This window comes from Oncorhynchus keta, chromosome 25 (assembly GCF_023373465.1).
Source record: "Oncorhynchus keta strain PuntledgeMale-10-30-2019 chromosome 25, Oket_V2, whole genome shotgun sequence".
Lineage (NCBI taxonomy): Eukaryota > Metazoa > Chordata > Actinopteri > Salmoniformes > Salmonidae > Oncorhynchus > Oncorhynchus keta.
This window is the reverse complement of record NC_068445.1, coordinates 27,857,147-27,880,857: the sequence shown is the minus strand read 5'-3', so window position 1 is coordinate 27,880,857 and position 23,711 is coordinate 27,857,147. Positions and strand designations below refer to the sequence as shown.

The 23,711-nt window shown below is 40.6% G+C and overlaps 2 protein-coding genes across 3 annotated transcripts in view; both read right to left on the bottom strand.

Annotated features, from left to right (window-relative positions):
* Window positions 1-1,160, bottom strand: part of LOC118358471 (beta-adducin-like) — a 31,720-nt gene extending 30,560 nt beyond the window's left edge. The window contains exon 1 of one of the 2 annotated variants that reach the window (XM_052479058.1): window positions 891-1,160. The gene's annotated coding sequence lies outside the window, so the exon portion shown is untranslated. The remainder of the gene's footprint in view (window positions 1-890) is intronic. The other variant, XM_052479057.1, reaches the window with a different exon arrangement.
* Window positions 1,161-3,065: 1,905 nt separating this feature from the next.
* On the bottom strand, window positions 3,066-8,592 carry figla (folliculogenesis specific bHLH transcription factor). Its single transcript, XM_035735248.2, has 6 exons — window positions 8,193-8,592; window positions 7,873-8,019; window positions 7,633-7,722; window positions 7,012-7,191; window positions 3,414-3,476; window positions 3,066-3,240 (listed from the first exon to the last, which is right to left on the bottom strand). The coding sequence occupies exons 1-5, from the start codon at window positions 8,433-8,435 to the stop codon at window positions 3,459-3,461; spliced, it is 678 nt and encodes a 225-aa protein (XP_035591141.1). The 5' UTR covers window positions 8,436-8,592; the 3' UTR covers window positions 3,066-3,240; window positions 3,414-3,458.
* Window positions 8,593-23,711: the final 15,119 nt, after the last annotated feature.

Here is a 23,711-nt window from a genome sequence, read left to right as displayed (position 1 = left end):
GCTTGGTTGAAGATGACAAAGGTTAAGACAACGGTATTCTAATATCCCATGACTCTTTGCAACAATGGGACCAGCTATGCTATCCCAGATTTGTGACGGTCATCAGTGTCTCAACCTGTAGAGTTTCGACCTAGCCTGGTAGGCAGATCTAAACGAATGGCTATGCCTGTTATGGTGGTACCCAGACGGTACGTGTGAGGCGGAGGGGGGCACTTCTGTTCATCACGAATCCATTATAGCCTGCATACACAAACCCCAATCTGCATAATAAAAAGCGAGTAACCAATCACCAAAAATAAAAATAAAGTATGCATCCATGCAAGGCGGTCCTTCTCATGATATAATCCAATTCATGTTATGCGATTTAACGTTTGAAAATAAGAGCACTGTGCCGCGCATATCAGCAAACACAAACAAAACCATGTAATTCGTATAGAACCAAGAGAAACGTATTTCTTCCATCGAAATAAATACATATGATATAATTCTGATGAATAATGCCTATAAACCGTAAGACTGCCTCCATGTTTGCTGCCGCAAAACAGCTTGCTGGTGATGATTAATTTGCAGGCGAATAAAAATGTATAGGCCGCAAAGTTGTTAGGAAACGGTGAAGCAGCTACCTCCTAGAATTAGTTTATTATAGGGAATTATAAATGTTATTACTTTCCGGTTAGAAACGATTTTATTTTCTACATCTGATACTGGTCATTGTCAGATCAGTGTTCTGGCATGCATCGCACTACTAGCAAAGGATCAATGGACTACATTTCAATGGTGTATCGCCTAATGGATGGTCACGAATATGTTGATAGCTTAAATTACAAAAAACTAAATTACATCAAAGTAAAAAAAAAAAAACTTTGATAGCTGGTTATGTCTGTTCTTACCTCAGTGCATTCTTTGCGGCTTTTCTTTTGTGGATGCGCGTCACACCCACTGCCGTAGGACTTAAAAACCAAACAATATATAATATATAATTCAAATGCAACGCTAATGTTTATAGCCCTAGGTTATTCCGTTATGTCTTCCTATACCGCGGCCGCCTGCTGTATATCCCCGCTGTTTTTCATCGTTGAGCGCGCCTGTACTATCCCATTGCCACGCCTGCCCACACTCCAACACCCTGACCTCTGCAAGGGTGTTCTGCACGATTCCGACACCACCTGCACTCCCCAAAATACGACAGCAATTAATTTTTCTGTAAGATTTAAATGCACTTAGGCGCATTGTTTTCTTTGTGTGGTAAATTTTCACCTGGAATTTAATGCAAACGTAGTGCACACCAGCATGGTGTTATTGTTTTATTTTTGTCCTATGGCAACCTGGAATTGTAATATTGCAAAAACATTGAAGCTGTGACCACGAATTACAAACTGGCGCCACCTTGTGCTCAAAATAAGGACTCCAAGGAAACAAAATGCCCGGCCTGTGGGCTGGGGTCAATATTCAAGTATGATTAAATGTTAGTTAAATTACATTTAGAAGTGCATTTATTTTACATTGAGTGTTTGTTAGGTAAGTAATGGTATACATGTTTTGCATGTACCTACAGTGCATACAAGTATTCATACTCCTTGACTTACTCCACATTGTTACCACCTGCATTCAAAATTGATTAATATATTCTCACTCATCTACACACAATACCCCATAATAATATGGAAACATGTTTAGAAATGTTTGCAGATGTATTTAAAATTAAATATAGAAATATATAATTTACATAAATATTCAAACCAGAGTCAATACTTTGTAGAAGCAACTTTATTAGCGATTACAGCTGTGTCTTTCTGTGTAAGTCTCCAAGAGGTTTGCACACCTGAATTGTACAACATTTTCCTGTTATTTACAAAATTCATGAAGCTCTCAAATCGGTTGATCTGTACTAGACAACCATTTTCAGTTCTTGCCATGGACTTAAGCAGATTTAAGTCAAAACAGTAATTCAGCCACTCAGGAGCATTCACTGTCTTCTTGGTAGAAAGGTGAATTAATCTCCAAGTGTCTGGTGGAAAGCACACTGAACCAGGTTTTCCTCTAGGATTTTGCATGTGCTTAGCTTAATTCTGTATCATTTTTAACCTGAAAAACTTTCGTCCTTAACTTTATTCATAACACGAGTCAGCCACTACTATGCTTGAAAATGGAGAGCGGTACTCAGTAATGTTTTGGATTTGCTCCAAACATAACACTTGTATTCATGACAAAAAGTTAATTGCGTTGCCAATTTTTAAAAAATGTCTTTAGTTCCTTATTGCAAACATGCATGTTTTGGAATATTTTATTCTGTACAGGTGTCCTTTTCACTTTGTCAATGATGTTAGTATTGTGGAGTAACTACAATCTTGATCCATCCTCAGTTCTATCACTGCCACTAAACTGCTTTTTAAAAGTTACCATTGGCCTTGGAGAAATCCCTGAGCGGTTTCCTTCCTCTCCAACAACTAAGTTAGGAAGGACGCCTGTATCTTTGTAGTGACTGGGTGTATTGATACACCATCCAAATGGGCAATTCATAACTTCACCATGCTCAAAGGGATATTCAGTGTCTGCTTTTTACATTTTTACCCATCTACCAATAGGTGCCCTTCTTTGCTAGGCATTGGAAAAAAACCTCCCTGTTCTTTGTGGTTGAATCTGTGTTTGAAATTCACTGCTTGACTGAGGGACCTTAAATATAATTGTATGTGTGGAGTACAGAGATGAGGTAGTCATTCAAAAATCATGTTAAACACTATTATTGCAGACAGAGTCCATGCAACGTACACAGTATTATATGACATGTTAAGCTAATTTACTCCTGAACTCATTTAGCCTTGCCATAACAAAGGGGTTGAATACATTTAAACTTCTCATTACTTTGTAAAAATTTCAACAAACATAATTCCACGTTGACATCATGGGACATTGTGTGTGTAGGACAGTGACAAAAAAAATCTAAATTCAATCAATACATTTTAAATTCAGGCTGTAACAACAAAAAGGCAATACTTCCTAAAGGCATTGTGACCTACTAATACCCTACTGTATATCTCTTTGCTAAATAAAAACATACAAACCACTCCATGCTTACCATTTTATTATAAGGGGCTGCTGAATATTGTAAAAATAAATAAAGTTTAACAAAAAAAAAAAATCACATTATGTACCAACCAAACTCAAAATATAATTTAACAAATACAACATCCTTCCGTCTGTTTTTCTTCCGAGAACATTCTCCCATCTGAAGCATTGCCCCTAAAAAAAAAAAGTTATATTTAAACAAACTTCTGTATCAAAGTGTGAACATACCTTTGTGTTCAACCAGCAAATTATGACTGCATCCCAAATGAAAGCATAATCCCTACATAGTGCACTATATAAGGAATAGGGTGCCATTTAGGATGACCACATAACTCTTGTAAACCTACCTGCAAGGTATGTTGAGTCCAGGCTGGGTCTCTCTACCATTCCTCTCAACTGGGCTGGAACATCTATAGAGAAGAAACAGTTCATACAGGGCTGTCTGCTAGCAGTCAAGACCCAAGAGAATATCACAGGTTATACACAGTATACAAAACATTAGGAACACGTTCCTAATATTTTGTTGCACTAAAGTGTTCCACAGGGACGCTGGCCCATGTTCTGTCCTTGAGCAGTTCTTGTCTATTAATGTTCTGTATTATGTTTCATGTTTTGTGTGGACCACAGGAAGAGTAGCTGCTGCTTTTGCAACAGCTAATGGGGATCCTAAAATAATACCAAATACACCAGTGCCTCCCAAAGTTGTGTCAAGTTGGCTGGATGTCCTTTGGGTGGTGGATCATTCTTGATCCAAATCAAATCAAACTTTGTCACATGAAAAGAAAAAGTAACACAATAAGAATAACGAGGCTATATACAGGGGCCACCGGTACCGAGTCAGTGTGCAGGGGTACAGACTAGTTGAGGTAATCTGTACATGTAGGTGGGGGCGAAGTGACACTATGCATAGGTAACAAACAAACAGCGAGTAGCAGCAGTGCACAAAAAGTCTTATGGCATGGGGGTAGAAGTTGTTAAGGAGTCTTTTGGTCCTAGACTTGGTGGTCCAGAAGCGCTTGCCGTGCAGTATCAGAGAAAACAGTCTATAACTTGGGTGACTGGAGTCTCTGACAATTTTATGGGCTTTCCACTGACACTGCCTATTATATAGGTCCTAGATTGCAGTTAGCTTGGCCCCAGTGATGTACTGGGCTGTTCGACTACCCTCTGTAGCGTCTTACGGTCAGATGCCGAGCAGTTGCCATACCAGGCAGTGACGCAACCAGTCAGGATGCTCTCGATGGTGCAGCTGTAGAACCTTGAGGATCTGGGGACCCATGCCAAATCTTTTCAGTCTCCTGAGGGGGAAAAGGTTTTGTCGTGCCCTCTTAAATGATTGTCTTGGTATGTTTGGACCATGATAGTTCGTTGGTGATGTGGACCTCTTCAACCTCAGGAGGCTGAAGAAATTCGGCTTGTCACCAAAAGCACTCAAACTTCTACAGATGCACAATCGAGAGCATCCTGGCGGGCTGTATCACCACCTGGTACGGCAACTGCTCCGCCCTCAACCGTAAGGCTCTCCAGAGGGTAGTGAGGTCTGCACAACGCATAACAGGGGGCAAACTACCTGCCCTCCAGGACACCTACACCACCCGATGTTACAGGAAGGCCATAAAGATCATCAAGGACATCAACCACCCGAGCCACTGCCTGTTCACCCCGCTATCATCCAGAAGGCGAGGTCAGTACAGGTGCATCAAAGCTGGGACCGAGAGACTGAAAAACAGCTTCTATCTCAAGGCCATCAGACTGTTAAACAGCCACCACTAACATTGAGTGGCTGCTGCCAACACACTGTCATTGACACTGACCCAACTCCAGCCACTTTAATAATGGGAATTGATGGGAAATGTAAATATATCACTAGCCACTTTAAACAATGCTACCTTATATAATGTTACTTACCCTACATTATTCATCTCATATGCATACGTATATACTGTACTCTATATCATCGACTGCATCCTTATGTAATACATGTATCACTAGCCACTTTAACTATGCCACTTTGTTTACATACTCATCTCATATGTATATACTGTACTCGATACCATATACTGTATGCTGCCCTGTACCATCACTCATTCATATATCCTTATGTACATATTCTTTATCCCCTTACACTGTGTATAAGACAGTAGTTTTGGAATTGTTAGTTAGATTACTTGTTGGTAATCACTGCATTGTCGGAACTAGAAGCACAAGCATTTCGCTACACTCGCATTAACATCTGTTAACCATGTGTATGTGACAATTTTTTAAAAATTTGATTTGACACCAAGGAACTTGAAACGCTCGACCCACTCCACTACAGCCCCTTCGATGTTAATGGGAGCCTGTACTGTAGTCCACGATCAGCTCCTTAGTCTTGCTCACATTGAGGGAGTGGTTGTTGTCCTGGCACCACACTGCCAGTTCTCTGACCTCAACCCTATAGGCCGTCTCATCGTTGTCGGTGATCAGGCCTACCACCGTTGTGTCGTCAGCAAAGGATCAGCGTGGCAGACGTGTTGTTGCCTACTCTTACCACCTGGGGTCAGGAAGTCCAGGTTCCAGTTGCTGAGGGAGGTGATCAGTCCCAGAGTCCTTAGTGATGAGTTTTGTGGGCAATATGGTGTTGAACGCTAAGCTGTAGTCAATGAACAGCATTCTCATATAGTTGTTCCTTTTGTCTAGGTGAGAAAGGGCAGTGTGGAGTGCGATTGAGATTGCGTCATCTGTGGATCTGTTGGGGCGGTTTGCGAATTGGAGTGGCTCTAGGGTATCCAGGAAGATGCTGTTGACGTGAGTGCCACGGGCGGTATTCATTTAGGCAGGTTACCATCGCTTCCTTAGGCACAGGGACTATGGTGGTCGTTTGAAACATGTCAGTATTACAGACTCAGTCAGGGAGAAGTTGAAAATGTCAGAGAAGACACTTGACAGTTGGTCCGCGCATGCTTTGAGTACACGTAATTCATCTGGCCCAGCAGTTTTGTGAATGTTGACCTGTTTAAAGGTTTTGTTCACATTGGCTACCGAGAGAGTTATCACACAGTAATCCAGAACAGCTGGTGCTCTCGTGCATGCTTCAGTGTTGCTTGCCTCGAAGCGAGCATAAAAAGGCATTTCGCTCGTCTGGTAGGCTCACGTCACTGGGCAGCTTGTGTCTGGGTTTCCCTTTGTAGTCCGTAATAGTTTTCAAGCCCTGCCACATCTGACAAGCGTCAAAGCCGGTGTAGTAGGATTCAATCTTAAACCTGTATTGATGCTTTTCTTGTTTGATAGTTCATCTGTGAGCATAGCAGGATTTCTTATAGGTGTCCGGATTAGTGTCCTACTCCTTGAAAGCGGCAGCTTTAGCCTTTAGCTCGATGCGGATGATTGCACACAGGAAACGAGTGTTAAAAACCAGGATCATCTGAGATAAGCTACCCGGGCAGTTGTTTAAACTGAGGACTATTTGTCTATAATAAAGCCCTTTTGTAGGGGGAAAAAATCATTCTGATTGGCTGGGCCAGGTGACGGCCTTGCATAGTCATCTGAAATCCATAGATTATGGCCTAATGATTTCATTTCAATTGACTGATTTCCTTATATGCACTGTAACTCAGTAAATTTGTTGAGATTGTTGCATGTTGTGTTTATATTTTTGGTCAGTATAGTTGCCTTGATAAGAATCCAGTTCCATTTTCTGTATTTTGTGTTTGTTGGCTACTGTGGGAGCCTACTATTATGTAATTAAAGTAGTTTTCACTGAATTCATTGTCAGATATTCTTTTAGGCCTTGTGATAGACAACCCTTCACAGTTAGTCAAAGAGATGGTCTGCATTCCAAATGGCACCCTTTTCAATAAACTACTTTTGACCAGGGCCCATAGGGCTCACTCTGGTTAAAGTAGTGGTATAAATAGGGAATAGGGTGCCATTTGGGACGACGTCTTGGTATGTTGCATTTATTACCATGGACTGGTCCGGTGCCACCTGGATGATGTACTGGTAGGTGGGCATCACACAGTGGTGAAGCACCAGCCCACTCACGTCTCCATCTCCTGCTCCAAACCCTGTAGTCACCAAGGGAAGAGTCATAGTCACCCCGTCGGACAACTCACTACCGGACACTCCTGACACACTGTCCAGCAGCTGTGGGAGAAGAGAGGGTGAGATACAGAGAAGTTCAATAACTACTGTAATTTTTCATTTAATTCCTTAAGTAGTGGTCACTGCAGGGTTTTGTGCCAAACCAACACTAACAGATCTATCATACCTGATTCAACTAATCTGACCAAGACAAGTGGAAACAGGTGGGTAGTGCTGGAATGGAACAAAAACCTGCACACTCAGGTGGTCTACAAGGCCATGAATTGTGACCACTGACCTACATATTGGTAGCCTCCTATAACCAAACCGATTACCACTGCGCAGAAAACAGAATGTCAGCTTGCAAGACTTCCGGATGGTTGTAGGAGGTTAGCATATTGGTTGTTGATGGATTGTTTTAAAACCCCATAGGGGTACACTGTACACTGATACAATAGCTCTCACATGTAAACACAAGCAGCTATGAATGCACAAAGTAATTACCTCATCCACCCTCCACAGATCACCACACATCCCATCAGAAGTTGCATAGTTGATAGCATTCTTCAAGAAATCAGTCTTGCTCCCATTATTCTAACAAGCATAAAAATTACATGTCAATATGTTGAATCACAAGAGCAATGCAATTATGCCTGAAATATTGTAGCCTATTGCTGGTATGATGCATGCACCGCTAGTCTGAGCAACAACACCATCATATTAAACCTACTGTTTTATACTTACACTGTCAGAGTCCTGTAGTACAGCCACCAGTAGCTTGATGTATTCTGTGGCAGCCTTCAGCGTATCCACTTTACTGGGTTTACGGTCACGACGCATCAGTGGCACCATACGCTTCAAACGGGAGAACATGCTGTTCATGTTTTTGATCTAATGAAGCAAATTACACAAGTCAGAGCACATACAAATTGAATAAATCAAAGGTGATGCTTTTTTTGTACAGTAGGCCTACTTCCACGCGACAGCATTTTGGGTCAATTTCCAAGTCAGACCTTTTGCCAGTTTTTTGTTGACATGGCGCCTGGGCCTACAGTTACACTTACTCTCATTCGTTCCTTGGCGTTTACCAATTGTCTTCTCTTCACAATTTCACTCCAGTCCTCCGTGTGAACATAAAGGCCATCGTTCCCTCGTTTGAATTTAGCTATGTTGGAGTGACTTGGGAGCAAGGGCTCACCTGTTTCACTCACCAAAATGTTACCCATCAACTCACGCTCAGGGACACTCATCACCGCAGCATTAACTTCAAAGCTTTTCATAGTGATATATTTTACGTGTGTGGTCATATCCGATATTTTACAGTAGATAACACAATCCAATTACAATGAGGCACTTTGAAGATAAATTACCATGTGTTTCGTTAATTAATTTAATCCAGCGCACACCTTTGAAGCTGGAGTTACCAGTTTGTGACTTTTCACAATCACATCCACTTAATTATGCAAAGTGTCACGTGTTTGCTATTAAGGCCATGCATATCAAAATAGTTCAGGAACATAAGTGAGCGATTCCGTGTGATCGAAAACTGTACTTATAATGTTAGCCACTAGAGGTCAGGAGTGCCATAAAATGTCAAATAAATAAATAAATCAAATAAAACCAAGAACAAAAAAACAAGCAACAGTTTATCACATCAGAAAAAAATGTTTCAATATGACCTGGACTAGAGTGCATTCATTTATCTACATATTTACTAAGGTCCACAAAAAACATTTGTGTGTTAAAACAAGAATGATATATATGTGTTTTGCAATGAAGTACTTAAGTAAAATGCCATTTGAAATAAACCATAAAAAACTGTTTTTTGAACATTGTGTGTGTCCCTCTCTGTTTCATAGGCTACAGTCCAAATGGTTCGTGCGATTCAGTATCCTTGGGACGTCCGTACCCTAAACCCTAAGCTTAATCCGTACCCATACTCTATCCTTAATCATAACCCTTACCTAACCCTAACCTTAACCCACTTTAATAATGGGAATTGATTGGAAATGATGTAAAATATATCACTAGCCACTTTAAACAATGCTACCTTATATAATGTTACATACCCTACATTATTCATCTCATATGCATACGTATATACTGTACTCTATATCATCTACTGCATCCTTATGTAATACATGTATCACTAGCCACTTTAACTATGCCACTTTGTTTACATACTCATCTCATATGTATATACTGTACTCGATACCATCTACTGTATCTTGCCTATGCTGCTCTGTACCATCACTCATTCATATATCTTTATGTACATATTCTTTATCCCCTTACACTGTGTATAAGACAGTAGTTTTGGAATTGTTAGTTAGATTACTTGTTGGTTATTACTGCATTGTCGGAACTAGAAGCACAAGCATTTCGCTACACTCGCATTAACATCTGCTAACCATGTGTATGTGACAAATACATTCAAAAAAAATGTTTTTATACAGTTCAACTTCAATAGGGTAACGTCAGAGTGGGGACATCCCAAGGATTCCAGATAGCAGTGACCCAATCCAAATGGGAGATAAGTGAGTGGATCATTAAATTAATGACATAACCCTCTTCCGGCCTGACACTGATGTGAGTCTCAGTGTTTGCTCTACCTAAGATTATCACAAGTCACAGTAAGTCACCTCATGACTGAGGAATAGGATACTGTGTATGTATAACACTATAAATATATGGTATATAAATTAAATAAAATGTTATCTCTACATGATAACTTCTTGTCCTGAAAATGTCACACTCTGTCCAACTGCACTTGGCTTTAAACTTTGGGTTATAAATAGTGAATCCTTTAACACCTGAATCACGGATTCTCTAGTTTATCCTGCAGCTACCTTTATTCTCTCCTGTGCTAAGCAGTAGACAGGGAATACAACCAGAATACTGAGGAGAGGGTTAGGATACATCCATAACCTGAACCTAGGACCACATGACAATGTGACATCTATTTGCATTCCGTTTACTGGTACATCTGTGTGCTGAATACAGGAACCACAGAGGCCTACATTAAAAACGGTTGCTGTTATTTCAGGGTTGCATGAGCAACGCTTCATTTATTTTTAATTTTTTTATTTTACCTTTATTTAATCTGGCAAGTCAGTTAAGAACACATTCTTATTTTCAATGACGACTTAGGAACAGTGGGTTAACTGCCTGTTCAGGGGCAGAACGACAGATTTGTACCTTGTCAGCTCTGGGGTTTGAACTCGCAACCTTCCGGTTACTAGTCAACGCTCTAACCACTAGGCTACGCTGCCGCCATAAGTAGAAGGAAAAGAGAAATAGAGTAAATTGATGTGCAAAAACAGAGGTAAAACATATTTGGAAACATCATTGCTGACCTTTTCTGCACTCCCTTTGGCTCATATAAAAAGGCACATTTTTTTGAAAGAGTGCTTTGTCTGAATTGTGACGAATATGAACAGGGAGGGCAGTACCGATGGCTTTTTACAATGGTTTTGCTTCTGTTAATTTAATAATGATTTAATGTGGTACTGTGTGTTTTTGCTGCTTCCAAGAAAGGAAGGAACACAATATTGACAAGGGCAGACATGGCAGACATAGGGCTCTGGTCAAAAGTGCACTATACTGTGTATGGCCTGGTGCCATGTCTGACGGAAATAAAGAGTCATATACTGTAGGAAGAAAAGTTTAAGATGGATAGAGAGAAACAATGAGTATGAGAATTGGCAGAACGGCCAGCACACTGCCTGAGCACTGCGTAGGTACTGACAAAGAGATAGGCATACTTCAGCCAGTAGGTTTGCATTGCTCTGATGTGACAACAGTGGCTGTGGATGTGTAATTTCTTCTGGACAATAGCTTCTATGCTGCAGTTTGGAGTTAGATCCCAATGTTTTGACCATGTGTTCTGTTCTATTGTATTATGTGATGGAATATAGCATTCTGATTCTCATATTCTATAAGCAGCAGCTGACACTGTCTGAGTCACACCATTTTCTGAAGGTGATATCTATCGTCATATACTGAAAGCCCCTGTTGAAATAACAAGATCACACAAAAAGCAATACTAAGACTGAAAAAGACAAAAAAAACTACTTATTGAAAAGAAAACAAACAGTTGGGCTTGGAGATAACCATATAGAAGAAGAGAGATGCTGCTGCCATGGCTGGATACTGACTAAAGAAATTACTATGAACAAAAACTTGAGACTAATTTAAAAAGCTTCAAAATGTATCAGAAGAATGCAAAATGACAGAATACGTTATTACGTTATGTCATTATGGTCATTGTGAAATATGAGTGAGCCCGTTCTGCTGAAATTCTAGATGGATAAAAGGACAACTAAAGATCATTATCTGTGCGGTGATGGGCAGAGGCATATGGTGATGGGTATCTGCCCAGGTGAAGTGCATAAAGCCTGCAAGCAAATCAAACCATCAAATCAAATCAAATTAAATTGTATTTGTCACATACACATGGTTAGCAGATGTTAATGCGAGTGTAGCGAAATGCTTGTGCTTCTAGTTCCGACAATGCAGCCACTCACAGTACTTTATCCTCTCATGAATTTGACCTATCAGGCTTAGCGCTAGTGTTTGGCTCAAAAATGTTTCTGCCCCCAAAAAAGCCAGAAAAAAAGTCCAAAAGCCTTGGGACGCAAACCTACCCTGACATGAGGCCAGACTGAGGCGGAGTGAGACTTCTCAGTGCTCTAGCTGAATCTTCAGGTCACTGCATCTTAGCCCCCATACGGTAAAGTAATATATGGCCATATATGGCTATATATATTGAAAAACGTGACATATATTTAAAAAAATATGATAATATATTTAAAACCAATATATGAATGTGCCATAGATAAAAAATAAATATGATCATATATTTGAATAGCATATAGTGCATTTGGAAAGTATTCTGACCCCTCAACTGTTTCACATTTTGTAACGTTTCAGCCTTATTCTAAAATTGATAGAATTGTTGTTTTCCCTCATCAAGCTACACAAAATACCCCATAACGACAAAGAAAAAACTGTTTTTTTTATGTTTAAAATGTATTACAAATAAACAAACAAAATATTGCATTTACATAAGTATTCAGACCCTTTACTCAGTACTTTGTTGAAGCACCTTTGGCAGCGATTACAGCCTCGACTCTTTTTGAGTATGACGCTACAAGCTTGGCACACCTGTATTTGGGGAATTTCTTCCATTATTCTATGCAGATCCTCTCAAGCTCTGTCAGATTGGATGGGGGGCGTTGCTGCACAGCTATTTTCAGGTCTCTCTAGAGATATTCGATCAGGTTCAAGTCTCGGCTCTGGCTGGCCACTCAAGGACATTCAGAGACTTTTCCTAAAGTCACTCCTGCATTGTCTTGGCTGTGTGCTTAGGGTCGTTGTCCTGTTGGAAGGTGAACCTTTGCCCCAGTCTGAGGTCCTGAGCAGTCTGGAGCAGGTTTTCATCAAGGATCTCTCTGTACTTTGCTCTGTTCATCTTTCATCTTTCCCTCAACCCTGACTTGTCATTCTTTACATCTAATTATATATGACATTAAACATGATATGAATTATATCATAAACATTCTAAACATCATAAATATCTATCAATTAATATCAAGTCTATATCTCACAATGAACACAGCATATACCATACATACTGTATATATTTTTAAACAACGCCATAGGGTCGTTAGTGTGGTTGTTATGTTATTCGGCATACTTAGTTTTATTTTATTATTAGTGTGCTTGTGAAGTAACACGGCGGTCCAGAGCCTCCAGCGACGGTCTGCGGTCCAGAGCCTCCAGCGACGGTCTGCGGTCCAGAGCCTCCAGCGACGGTCTGCGGTCCAGAGCCTCTAGCGACGGTCTGCGGTCCAGAGCCTCTAGCGACGGTCTGCGGTCCAGAGCCTCTAGCGACGGTCTGCGGTCCAGAGCCTCCAGCGACGGTCTGCGGTCCAGAGCCTCCAGCGACGGTCTGCGGTCCAGAGCCTCTAGCGACGGTCTGCGGTCCAGAGCCTCCAGCGACGGTCTGCGGTCCAGAGCCTCCAGCGACGGTCTGCGGTCCAGAGCCTCCAGCGACGGTCTGCGGTCCAGAGCCTCCAGCTACGGTCGGCGGTCCAGAGCCTCCAGCGACGGTCTGCGGTCCAGAGCCTCCAGCGACGGTCTGCGGTCCAGAGCCTCTAGCGACGGTCTGCGGTCCAGAGCCTCCAGCTACGGTCGGCGGTCCAGAGCCTCCAGCTACGGTTGGCAGTACCGAGCCTCCAGCGACGGTTTGCGGTCCAGAGCCTCCAGCGACGGTCTGCGGTCCAGAGCCTCCAGCGACGGTCTGCGGTCCAGAGCCTCCAGCTACGGTTGGCAGTCCAGAGCCTCCAGCGACAGTCGCTGCCCACCAGGACCCTCAGGCTCAGCCTTTTCCCACCTGTTTGTTGTGTGATATTGTCTATGTATAGTTGCCTGCGAGCACTACATTAGTGTCACGTTTCATGCTTTATTGTTTTCTGTGAGTTTCATTCAATTAAACATGTGAAACTCTACGCTCGCTGTGCCTTGGTCCATTTACTCCAACGATCGTGACATCCCCACAGGGAGGAAATACTGAAGATTCTGAAATTTTGTGAAGAAGTTGTGTTTTTCACCCTCAAAGTACTGACCAATTGCATAGCAAGTGTTTCCACTTCCGAAATCTTGAAGTCTTGAAAGAGAAAGCGCTGTAATCATTCTTATTTTATTTCGCCTTTATTTAACTAGGTAGGCAAGTTGAGAACAAGTTCTCATTTACAACTGCGACCTGGCCAAGATAAAGCAAAGCAGTTTGACACATATAACAATACATAAATAAAACAAACATACAGTCAATAATACAGTAATTTTCTGGATTTTTGTTTTAGATTCCGTCTCTCACAGTTGAAGTGTACCTATGATAAAAAATTACAGACCTCTACATGCTTTGTAAGTAGGAAAACCTGCAAAATCGGCAGTGTGTCAAATACTTGTTCTCCCCACTGTACATTAATTATTAATTACGGTTTACTTTTCTGAGTGAAGTTTGTTCAATAGGAAGTATTTGACTCTGATGAGAAAATTAAGGAGGGGGGTTTCGGCACAACACCGGAGTCAACTATGTGACAAATCTGTACGATGTGCCCACGAGCAACGTACTTATGCTAACCCTAATTGCAGTCTGTAAAAATGTAAATTATTTCAGATGTGTCCATTATTTGGGAAATAGTTATTCTTGCACAGCGTGTAAATGTTTTAAACAAACTATTATATTAACCTGACTATCCACAATAATCACATTATTGTGTGCATGTAACCATGCTCATTGTTTCCGAGGTCGGACAGGCAGACAGCAAGGTTTATACAAAATATCACTGTCGGAAATAAAATGCTAGGCTAGAATAGAAGCAGGAGGAAATAATGTCTAAAAATAAATGCATTATTACTTATAACATTGGTCATGTGGCAGAGATAGAATGTTGGTCGCGTGTCTGTTTGTCCGTTAGCCCAGGGCTGTGGAATATGTGTGAATCCTTAGCCCAGGGCTAAAGCAGCCCAGGGTTAACAAATGCTTGTGTAAACACAGGCTAAGCTATCCCAGGGCCAGTCTAGACTGGGGATAAGATAGCCCGGGGCTAATAACAATGCAGTGTGAAATGGCCTTGTAATGCCTCGCTTTGTGGGATATGCAGATGTATATGAACCAAAGCACTGCGATTTTGTTAGTTAGTATGATAAAAATTGTATTACTTGTTGCAGAGAATGACCTTGGCTTGGCGCATGTAATACAACCACACACGCACACACGCACGCACGCACACACACAGACACTGAGTGGCACCTGGCTAGACAACAGTGTTGTGGAAATACTTCTCTCTGTCTTGTTGATTTAGTGCCATACAATAGGTTCTTCCCACACATTCTTGAGATTGACGTTTTTTCTATTCAGTACAAGAATGTGAAAATGTGCATTTTCACAGTGACAGAATCGGTCATTACAGAAACTTCATGCCAATAGATTGAACTACTCTCTGAGCGTAAGGACAAGTTCTTCACGTCTGGACTTTATGGCCATATACTCTTACAATCTCCACCCCTCAAAGCCTGATTCCTTTCTAGTTTGCTGCCTTTCTAGTGAGTTTTTCCTAGCCACTGTGCACTGTGCTTCTACATCTGCTTTGCTTGCTCTTTGGGGTTTTAGGCTAGGTATCTGTAAATCAAATAACATTTTATTGGTTGTGTACACATATTTTGCAAGTGTAGTGAAATGCTTGTTCCTAGCTCCAACAGTGCAGCAATACCTAACAATACAAAGCAACACATGCAAATCCCAAAAACAAAAAGAAAGGAATAAAGAAATATAAGAAATAGTCCGGAATATATACACTACAGGTCAAAAGTTTTAGAACACCTACTCATTCAATGTTTTTTCTATTTTCTACATTGTAGAATAATAGTGAAGACATCAAAACTATGAAATAACACATATGGAATCATGTAACTATAAGAGTGTGCAAAGCTGTCATCAAGGCAAAGGGTGGCTACTTTGAAGGTTTCTGATATATTTTGATTTCTATAACACTTTTTTGGTTACTACACGATTCCATATGTGTTATTTCATACTTTTGATGTCTTCACTATTATTCTGTAGAAAAATATATCATGGCTTTAGAAGCTTCTGATAGGCTAATTGACATAATTTGAGTCAAATGGAGGTGTACCTGTGGATGTATTTCAAGGCCTACCTTCAAACTCAGAGACTCTTTGCTTGACATCATGGGAAAATCAAAAGAAATCAGCCAAGACCTCCACCTGTCTGGTTCATCCTTGGGAGCAATTTCCAAACGCCTGAAGGTACCATGTTCATCTGTACAAACAAGAGTACGCAAGTATAAACACCATGGGACCACGCAGCCGTCATACCGCTCAGGAAGGAGAGGCGTTCTGTCTCCTAGAGATGAACGTACTTTGGTGTGAAAAGTGCAAATCAATCCCAGAACAGCAAAAGACCTTGTGAAGATTCTGGAGGGAATAGGCACAAAAGTATCTACTAGAGGTTGACCGATTAATCGGAATGGCCGATTAATTAGGGCCGATTTCAAGTTTTGATAACAATCGAAATCTGTGTTTTTGGGCGCCGATGTGCCAATTAAAAAATATATATTTGTGTATCTATATATATATATATATATATTTTTTTTTTTTTTTTTTTGACACCTTTATTTAATGAGGCAAGTCAGTTAAGAACACATTCTTATTTTCAATGACTGCCTAGGAATGGTGGGTGAACTGCCTCGTTCAGGGGCAGAACGACAGATTTTCAGCTTGTCAGCTCGGGGGATACAATCTTGCAACCTTACAGGTAACTAGTCCAACGCAATAACGACCTGCCTCTCTCTCGTTGATCTCCACAAGGAGACTGCCTGTTACGCGAATGCAGTAAGCCAAGGTAAGTTGCTAGCTAGCATTAAACTTATCTTATAAAAAACAATCAATCATAATCACTAGTTAACTACACATGGTTGATGATATTACTAAATATTATTTAGCGTGTCCTGCGTTGCATATAATCTGACTGAGCATACAAGCATACAAGTATCTAAGTTTCTGACTGAGCGGTGGTAGGCAGAAGCAGGCGCGTAAACATTCAGTCAAACAGCGCTATAGTGCGTTTTGCCAGCAGCTCTTCGTTATGCATCAAGCATGGCACTGTTTATGACTTCAAGCCTATCAACTCCTGAGATGAGGCTGGTGTAACCGAAGTGAAATGGCTAGCTAGTTAGCGCGCGCTAATAGAGTTTCAAACGTCACTAACTCTGAGGCTTCTAGTGATTGTTCCCCTTGCTCTGCATGGGTAACCCTGCTTCGATGGTGGCTGTTGTCGTTGTGTTGCGGTTTCGAGCCCAGGGAGGAGCGAGGAGAGGGACGAAAGCTATACTGTTACACTGGCAATACTAAAGTGCCTATAAGAACATCCAATAGTCAAAGTTTAATGGAATACAAATGGTATAGAGGGAAATAGTCCTATAATTCCTATAATAACTACAACCTAAAACTTCTTACCTGGGAATATTGAAGACTCATGTTAAAAGGAACCACCAGCTTTCATATGTTCTCATGTTCTGAGCAAGGAACTGAAACGTTAGCTTTCTTACATAGCACATATTGCACTTTTACTTTCTTCTCCAACACTTTGTTTTTGCATTATTTAAACCAAATTGAACATGTTTCCTTATTTACTTGAGGCTAATTTGATTTTATTGATGTATTATATTAAGTTAAAATAAGTGTTCATTCAGTTTGTTGTAATTGTCTTTATTACAACAAAAAAAATTGTCCGATTAATCGGTATCGGCCTTTTTGGTCCTCCAATAATCGGTATAGGCGTTAAAAAATCAGAATCGGTCGACAGAATAGTATCTACAGTTGAAGTTGGAAGTTTACATACACCTTTGCCAAATACATTTAAACTCAGTTTTTCTCAATTCCTGACACTTAATCCTCGTAAAATGTTCATGTTTAGGTCAGTTAGGATCACCACTTTATTTTAAGAAAGTTAAATGCCAGAATGATTTATTTCAGATTTTATTTCTTTAATCACATTCAGTGGGTCAGAAGTTTACTTACACTCAATTAGTATTTGGTAGCATTGCCTTTAAATTGTTTAACTTGGGTCAAACGTTTTGGGTAGCTGTAATGGCCGTTGGTAGAAGAAGGTAAGGACCAAGGTGCAGTGTGGTACGTGTTCATAATTAGTTTATTAGCAACTGAAAATGACAAAAAGAATAACCGAAACAGTTCTGTCTGGTACAGATACGACACAGAAAACAACTACCCACAAAACCCATGTGGGCAAGAGCTACCCAAGTATGGTTCTCAATCATAGACAACGACAGACAGCTGTCCCTGATTGAGAACCATGCCCGGCCAAAAACAAAGAAAGACAAAAACATAGAAGAAAGAACAGAATGCCCAACCTAGTTACACCCTGGCCTAACCAAAATAGAGAATAAAAAGCCTCTCTATGGCCAGGGCGTGACAATAGCCTTCCACAAGCTTCCCACAATAAGTTGGGTGAAATTTGGTCCATTCCTCCTGACAGAGGTGTAACGGAGTCAGGTTTGTAGGCCTCCTTGCTTGCACACACTTTTTCAGTTAATCTCACACATTTTCTATAGGATGAGGTCATGGCTTTGTGATGGCCACTCCAATACCTTGACTTTGTTGTCCTTAAGCCATTTTGCACAACTTTGGAAGTATACTTGGGGTCATTGTCCATTTGTAAGACCCATTTGGGACCAAGCTTTAACCTGTTTGGGAAAGGGGGAACCCCGTTCCATCGCAACCCCTCGCCTACAGCCAATGAAATTGCAGGGCACCAAATACGAAACAACATAAATCTCATAAATCAAATTTCTCAAACATACAAGTATTAGGCACCATTTTATCGATACAATTCTCGTTAATCCAGCCACAGTGTCTGATTTAAAAAATGCTTTACAGCGAAAGCACAAACAATTATGTTAGATCACCACCAAGCCACAGAATAAACACAGCCATTTTTCCAGCCAAAGAGAGGAGTCAGAAAAAGCACAAATAGAGATAAAATGAATCACTAACCTTTGATGATCTTCATCAGATGACATTCATAGGACTTCATGTTACACAATACATGTATGTTTTGTTTGGTAAAGTGCATATTTATATTTAAAAAATCTAATTTTACATTGGCGCGTTACGTTCAGTAGTTCTAAAACATGCAATGATTTAGCTTAGAGCCCCATCAAATTACAGAAATATTCACAATAAACATTGATAAAGATACGACTATTATACATGGAATTAGAGATAAACTTTTCCTCAATGCAACCGCTGTGTCAGATTTTTTAAAAACTTTACGGAAAAAGCAAACCATGCTTTTCCGAGACCAGCGTTCAGGCAACAAAGAAGCCAAAGCGATATCCGCCATATTGTGTAGTCAACATTAGTCAAAAATAGCATTATTAATATTCACTTACCTTTGATGGTCTTCATCAGAATGCACTCCCAGGAATCCCAGGTCCACAATAAATGCTTGATTTGTTCGATAATGTCCGGCATTTATGTCCAAATAGATCCTTTTGTTAGGGCGTTTGGTAAGCAAATCCAAACGCTCGTGCAGGTCCAGCAGAATGTCAGACGAAAAGTTCAAAAAGTTATATAACAGTCCGTAGAAACCTGTCAAACTAATTATAGAATCAATCTTTAGGATGTTCTTAACATAAATGTTCAATCATGTACCAACCGGAGAATTCCTTTGTCTGTAGAAAAGCAATTGAACAGGAGCACAGGAGAACTCTCTCGTGACCGCGCGTCATGAGACCAAGACACTCTGCCAGACCACTGACTCATACAGGTCTCATGAGCCCCTCCTTTATAGTAGAATCCTCAAACAAGTTTCTAAAGACGGTTGACATCTAGTGGAAGCCTTAGGAAGTGACAAATGACCCCATAGACACTGTGTATTCGGTGGGAATTAACGGGAATATATGGGTATTAATACCATTTAAATGTAGATGTTTTTTGCGTTGGATATATTTACCACATCATATGGAGACAGAAACATAAGGTAAAAGGTTTCTCGTAAGTAGACATAATTGCAAATGATTAAATCCTTCCAATAGAAATAAAAACTTGAGTTACGAATTGAACTTTAATTAAATGAGTTGACTCTTCACATGGGATGATTTCACTGAACAACAAAATAAAGGGAATATTGAATGGTTCCCAATGATCCATTGTATCTCCCTAAAACGTTTTCAACATACATCTGTAAAATTATAGTCTAGAAACTAAAGCTTTGGTTGTCTTCCTCTCAGGCTTCCATGTCTTCTCTCTGGACCTCCTCAATGTCCACCTCTTGAACATCAGACTCTGAGGCCTCATCTTCATTGTCACTTTGTAACCTTGTTGAGGATGGCTCGTTGTCAGGCTCAAAAAGCCTCAAATTGTCCCGGACGGCCACCAATTTTCAACCCTTGTATTTGTCATCCTGTTGCATGCTTCGGTGTGTGTGTTCCCAAACAAGGACCAGTTGCACTCCGAGGCGGCTGATGTTGGTGGGATTTGGAGGATGATGGAGGCAACAGGGGAAACAGCCTCATATCCACAAAGTTCCTTCCACCAGGTGACTGATGAGACGTGTTGACACGACTGCCATATTGCATCGCCATCCCAAAGCCCTTGCTTAGAAGTGTACTTCGCCAGACTGCCAAGAAGCTTGCCCTCATCCAGGCCAAGGTGGCGAGACATGGTAGTAATGACACCATAGGCCTTGTTGATCTCTGCACCAGACAGGATGCTCTTGCCAGCATACTGTATGCTGTGGCCTGTTTGGGCTTCAGGCAGAAGTCTTCACGCTTTTTTATGTATTTCAGAACTGCAGTTTCCTCGGCTTGGAGCCACAGTGAAGTGGGAAGGGCAGTACAGATTTATTCTCTTACATCTGCAAGCTGAGTCTGAACATCAATCAAGATGGCATTGTCTCTTTCAATCCGTGCAATGGCTACTGCTATAGGTTTCAGGAGTTTCAGGCTGCTTACCACTCTCTCCCAAAATAAATAATCCAGGATGGACCTCTTGATGGGGCTGTCCATATCGGCAGACTGTCATATGGCTTTTTCTTGGAGAGATTCCTTCACCTCCAGGAGACTGTCAAACATGATGACAACACCACCCTAACGGGTGTTGCCGGGCAGCTCTAGTGTGGAGCTATTATTCTTCTCACTTTGCTTGGTGAGGTAGATTGCTGCTATAACTTTATGACCCTTCACATTACAAACCATTTCATTGGCTCTCTTGTAGAGTGTATCCATTGTTGTCAGTGCCATGATGTCCTTGAGGAGCAGATTCAATGCATGAGCAGCACAGCCAATGGGTGTGATGTGAGGGTAGGACTCCTCCACTTTAGACCAAGTGGCCTTCATGTTCAAAGCATTGTCTGTCACCAGTGCAAATACCTTCTGTGGTCCAAGGTCAATGATGACTGCCTTCAGCTCATCTGCAATGTAGAGACCGGTGTGTCTGTTGTCCCTTGTGTCTGCTCTTGTAGAATACTGGTTGAGGGGTGGAGATGATGTAGTTAATTATTCCTTGCCCACGAATATTCTACCACCCATCAGAGATGATTGCAATACAGTCTGCTTTTTCTATGATTTGCTTGACCTTCACTTGAACTCTGTTGAACTCTGCATCCATGAAATGAGTAGATAAAGCATGTCTGGTTGGAGGTGTGTATGCTGGGCGAAGAACATTCAGAAATCTCTTCCAATACACATTGCCTGTGAGAATCAGAGGTGAACGAGTTGCATACACAGCTTGAGTAAGACATTAATCAGCATTTCTCTGACTACGCTCCTCGATTGAGCCAAAACAACTTCTGATTCCAGGAGGACCATGAGCTGTTGCTGTCAATAAGGTGTCTGATTCATCATTTTCACCTCAAATAGAAGTAGAGGGACTTTTGTCAGAGGTTGCTTGTTGTGAGCGCTGAGGGAACTTTATGCACTTGGCCAGATGATTCTGCATCTTTGTTGCATTCTTCACATGATTTGGCACATTATTTGCAAATGTACATAGCTTTTCCTTCTACATTAGCTGCAGTGAAATGTCTCCACACATCAGATAGTGCCCGTGGCATTTTCCTGTAAAGATTAGAAAATTATTTTTATTTTAAAATATACAATTCCATGTACAGATAAATAGTTAAGCAGTTAGTTTTAAATGAAACCTGTATGGAAACAGGTGAATTAACAGTCCTCAGTTAGCAGGCTCAAGCAAGCTAAAACCCACACGGCAGCAAAAACTAACTAGCGGAAATTGTTAACAAGTTAGAAATTATTTAAACACACTTTTCTGTAGGCTACTATTTACTAGTTAACAAAAAATTGTGTATGTCATATAAAATATATTCACCCCACCCAGTATTGTAATCAAAACTTACCAGAAAGCATGTAGTCCTTGGCTCAGACAGTGTGGTGGTGTGGGCTCAATAACATCTCATTAGTGTGCAAGATCTTGAGAATCAGCTGTAAATGTGATGGAAGAATGAACTGTGTATGCAGAGGGTTGCAATTCTATTGCATTGGGGATAGTTTAACCAAAATATGCCACAAGACCTAGAATTGCCTTATGTGTATCCTTCAAAGGTTCACTGTTATAAGCTAACTTTTTTTTGATGAATTTAAGCAAAATTCCACAAATTCCCGGACTTAACTTCCCACACAAAATTTTCTGAAAAAATAAATGTACCTGAAAGTTTCTGACCCTTTTGCAACCCTAATAGCTACACACACTAGAAGTGGGTGATATGAACAAAAATCCATATCGTGATTTGCCAGATTTGGGCACTAATAAACACCTGCATTGCTTGCTGTTTGGGGTTTTAGGCTGGGTTTCTGTACAGCACTTTGAGATATCAGCTGATGTACGAAGGGCTATATAAATACATTTGATTTGATTTGATTAACTTGGAACATAGTAGCCATACAGTAACATGCTATACATGAAGTCAGGCTCTGCGCTTCACAGCACTGTATGGGTTTGGACTGACAGCGGTTCTGAACTTGAACACCTCGCTCGACAAGAAGTGTATTTTGAAAGATGAGACGTTGAGGATTAGAATAAATAGGGCTTTGATGTTACACAAGCTAGGCAAACACCTGTGAGTCCAAATGTGCACATCACATTTCGAAATCATAAAACGTGTGTCATATACAGCTTCAACATTTATGATCACTATGTTTGATGTACAGTTACAAGATTAAATGGAATCATACCCTGAGTGGTTCTGAACAGAAGGAGCCTATGTTTAATTATTGTGAAGAAAACTTGTCCGGGCGCATACACCTAAATGCTCTCAAGACTCCTTTTTATGATCTGTTTATCTGAATTACCTTGTAAAAGCTGAATACTGTAAGATCATATTTTATAACTTAGCTAGTTATGTTGGCAATAGAACAAGCTTTCCCCCCCCAAAAAATGTTTGGGGATTTTGAACAACAACAGACCTACAAGTGTGCTTGCTCTAGTTCCTCAACAGCACAGTTAGAATAGCTAAAAAAAAGTACCTTAAGGTTGATGACTCTTTGAGTCAGAATCACCCTTATAAGCCAAGTACATTTACACATACTCAGAATTTGACTAGGTAATATGGTGTTGGTTGTGATCGACAACATTTAGAGACAGAATACAGACAGCAGAGTTTAAAAAACATACATGATATAGAAATAGGTAGAGTGAGCATAGAGCTATGGGAATGAGCAGCTATACACATATACAGTGGATGTACAAATGTACACTATCAGTATGAATATATCTAAATGTTGACAGATTAGCAGTATAGTGCAGTTATTTTGTGTACAGTTCAAGTCAGAGATGACTTGATGCGGTGTGCAGCAGAGTTCATAGTCCATTAGTCATAAAAGTGCATTGAAATTTCTTAGGAACTGTCCATTCTTTAGAGGTGTGTGGCCACTTAGGGACACCAATTAGTCCTCTCACTTAAAACCTTGTAATTTGTTTGTCTTATTATTCACCTACCCCACATTTCCATGAATAGTCATATC

What these genes read in the sequence shown, in the direction of transcription:
- figla (XM_035735248.2), bottom strand. Translation starts at nt 8,435, where the DNA reads ATGACCACACACGTAAAATATATCACTATGAAAAGCTTTGAAGTTAAT. An exon ending in ACGCCAAGGAACGAATGAGA is followed by an intron (nt 8,020 to 8,192) that starts GTAAGTGTAACT and finishes TTGCTTCATTAG; the next exon opens with ATCAAAAACATGAACAGCAT. An exon ending in TACTACAGGACTCTGACAGT is followed by an intron (nt 7,723 to 7,872) that starts GTAAGTATAAAA and finishes TATGCTTGTTAG; the next exon opens with AATAATGGGAGCAAGACTGA.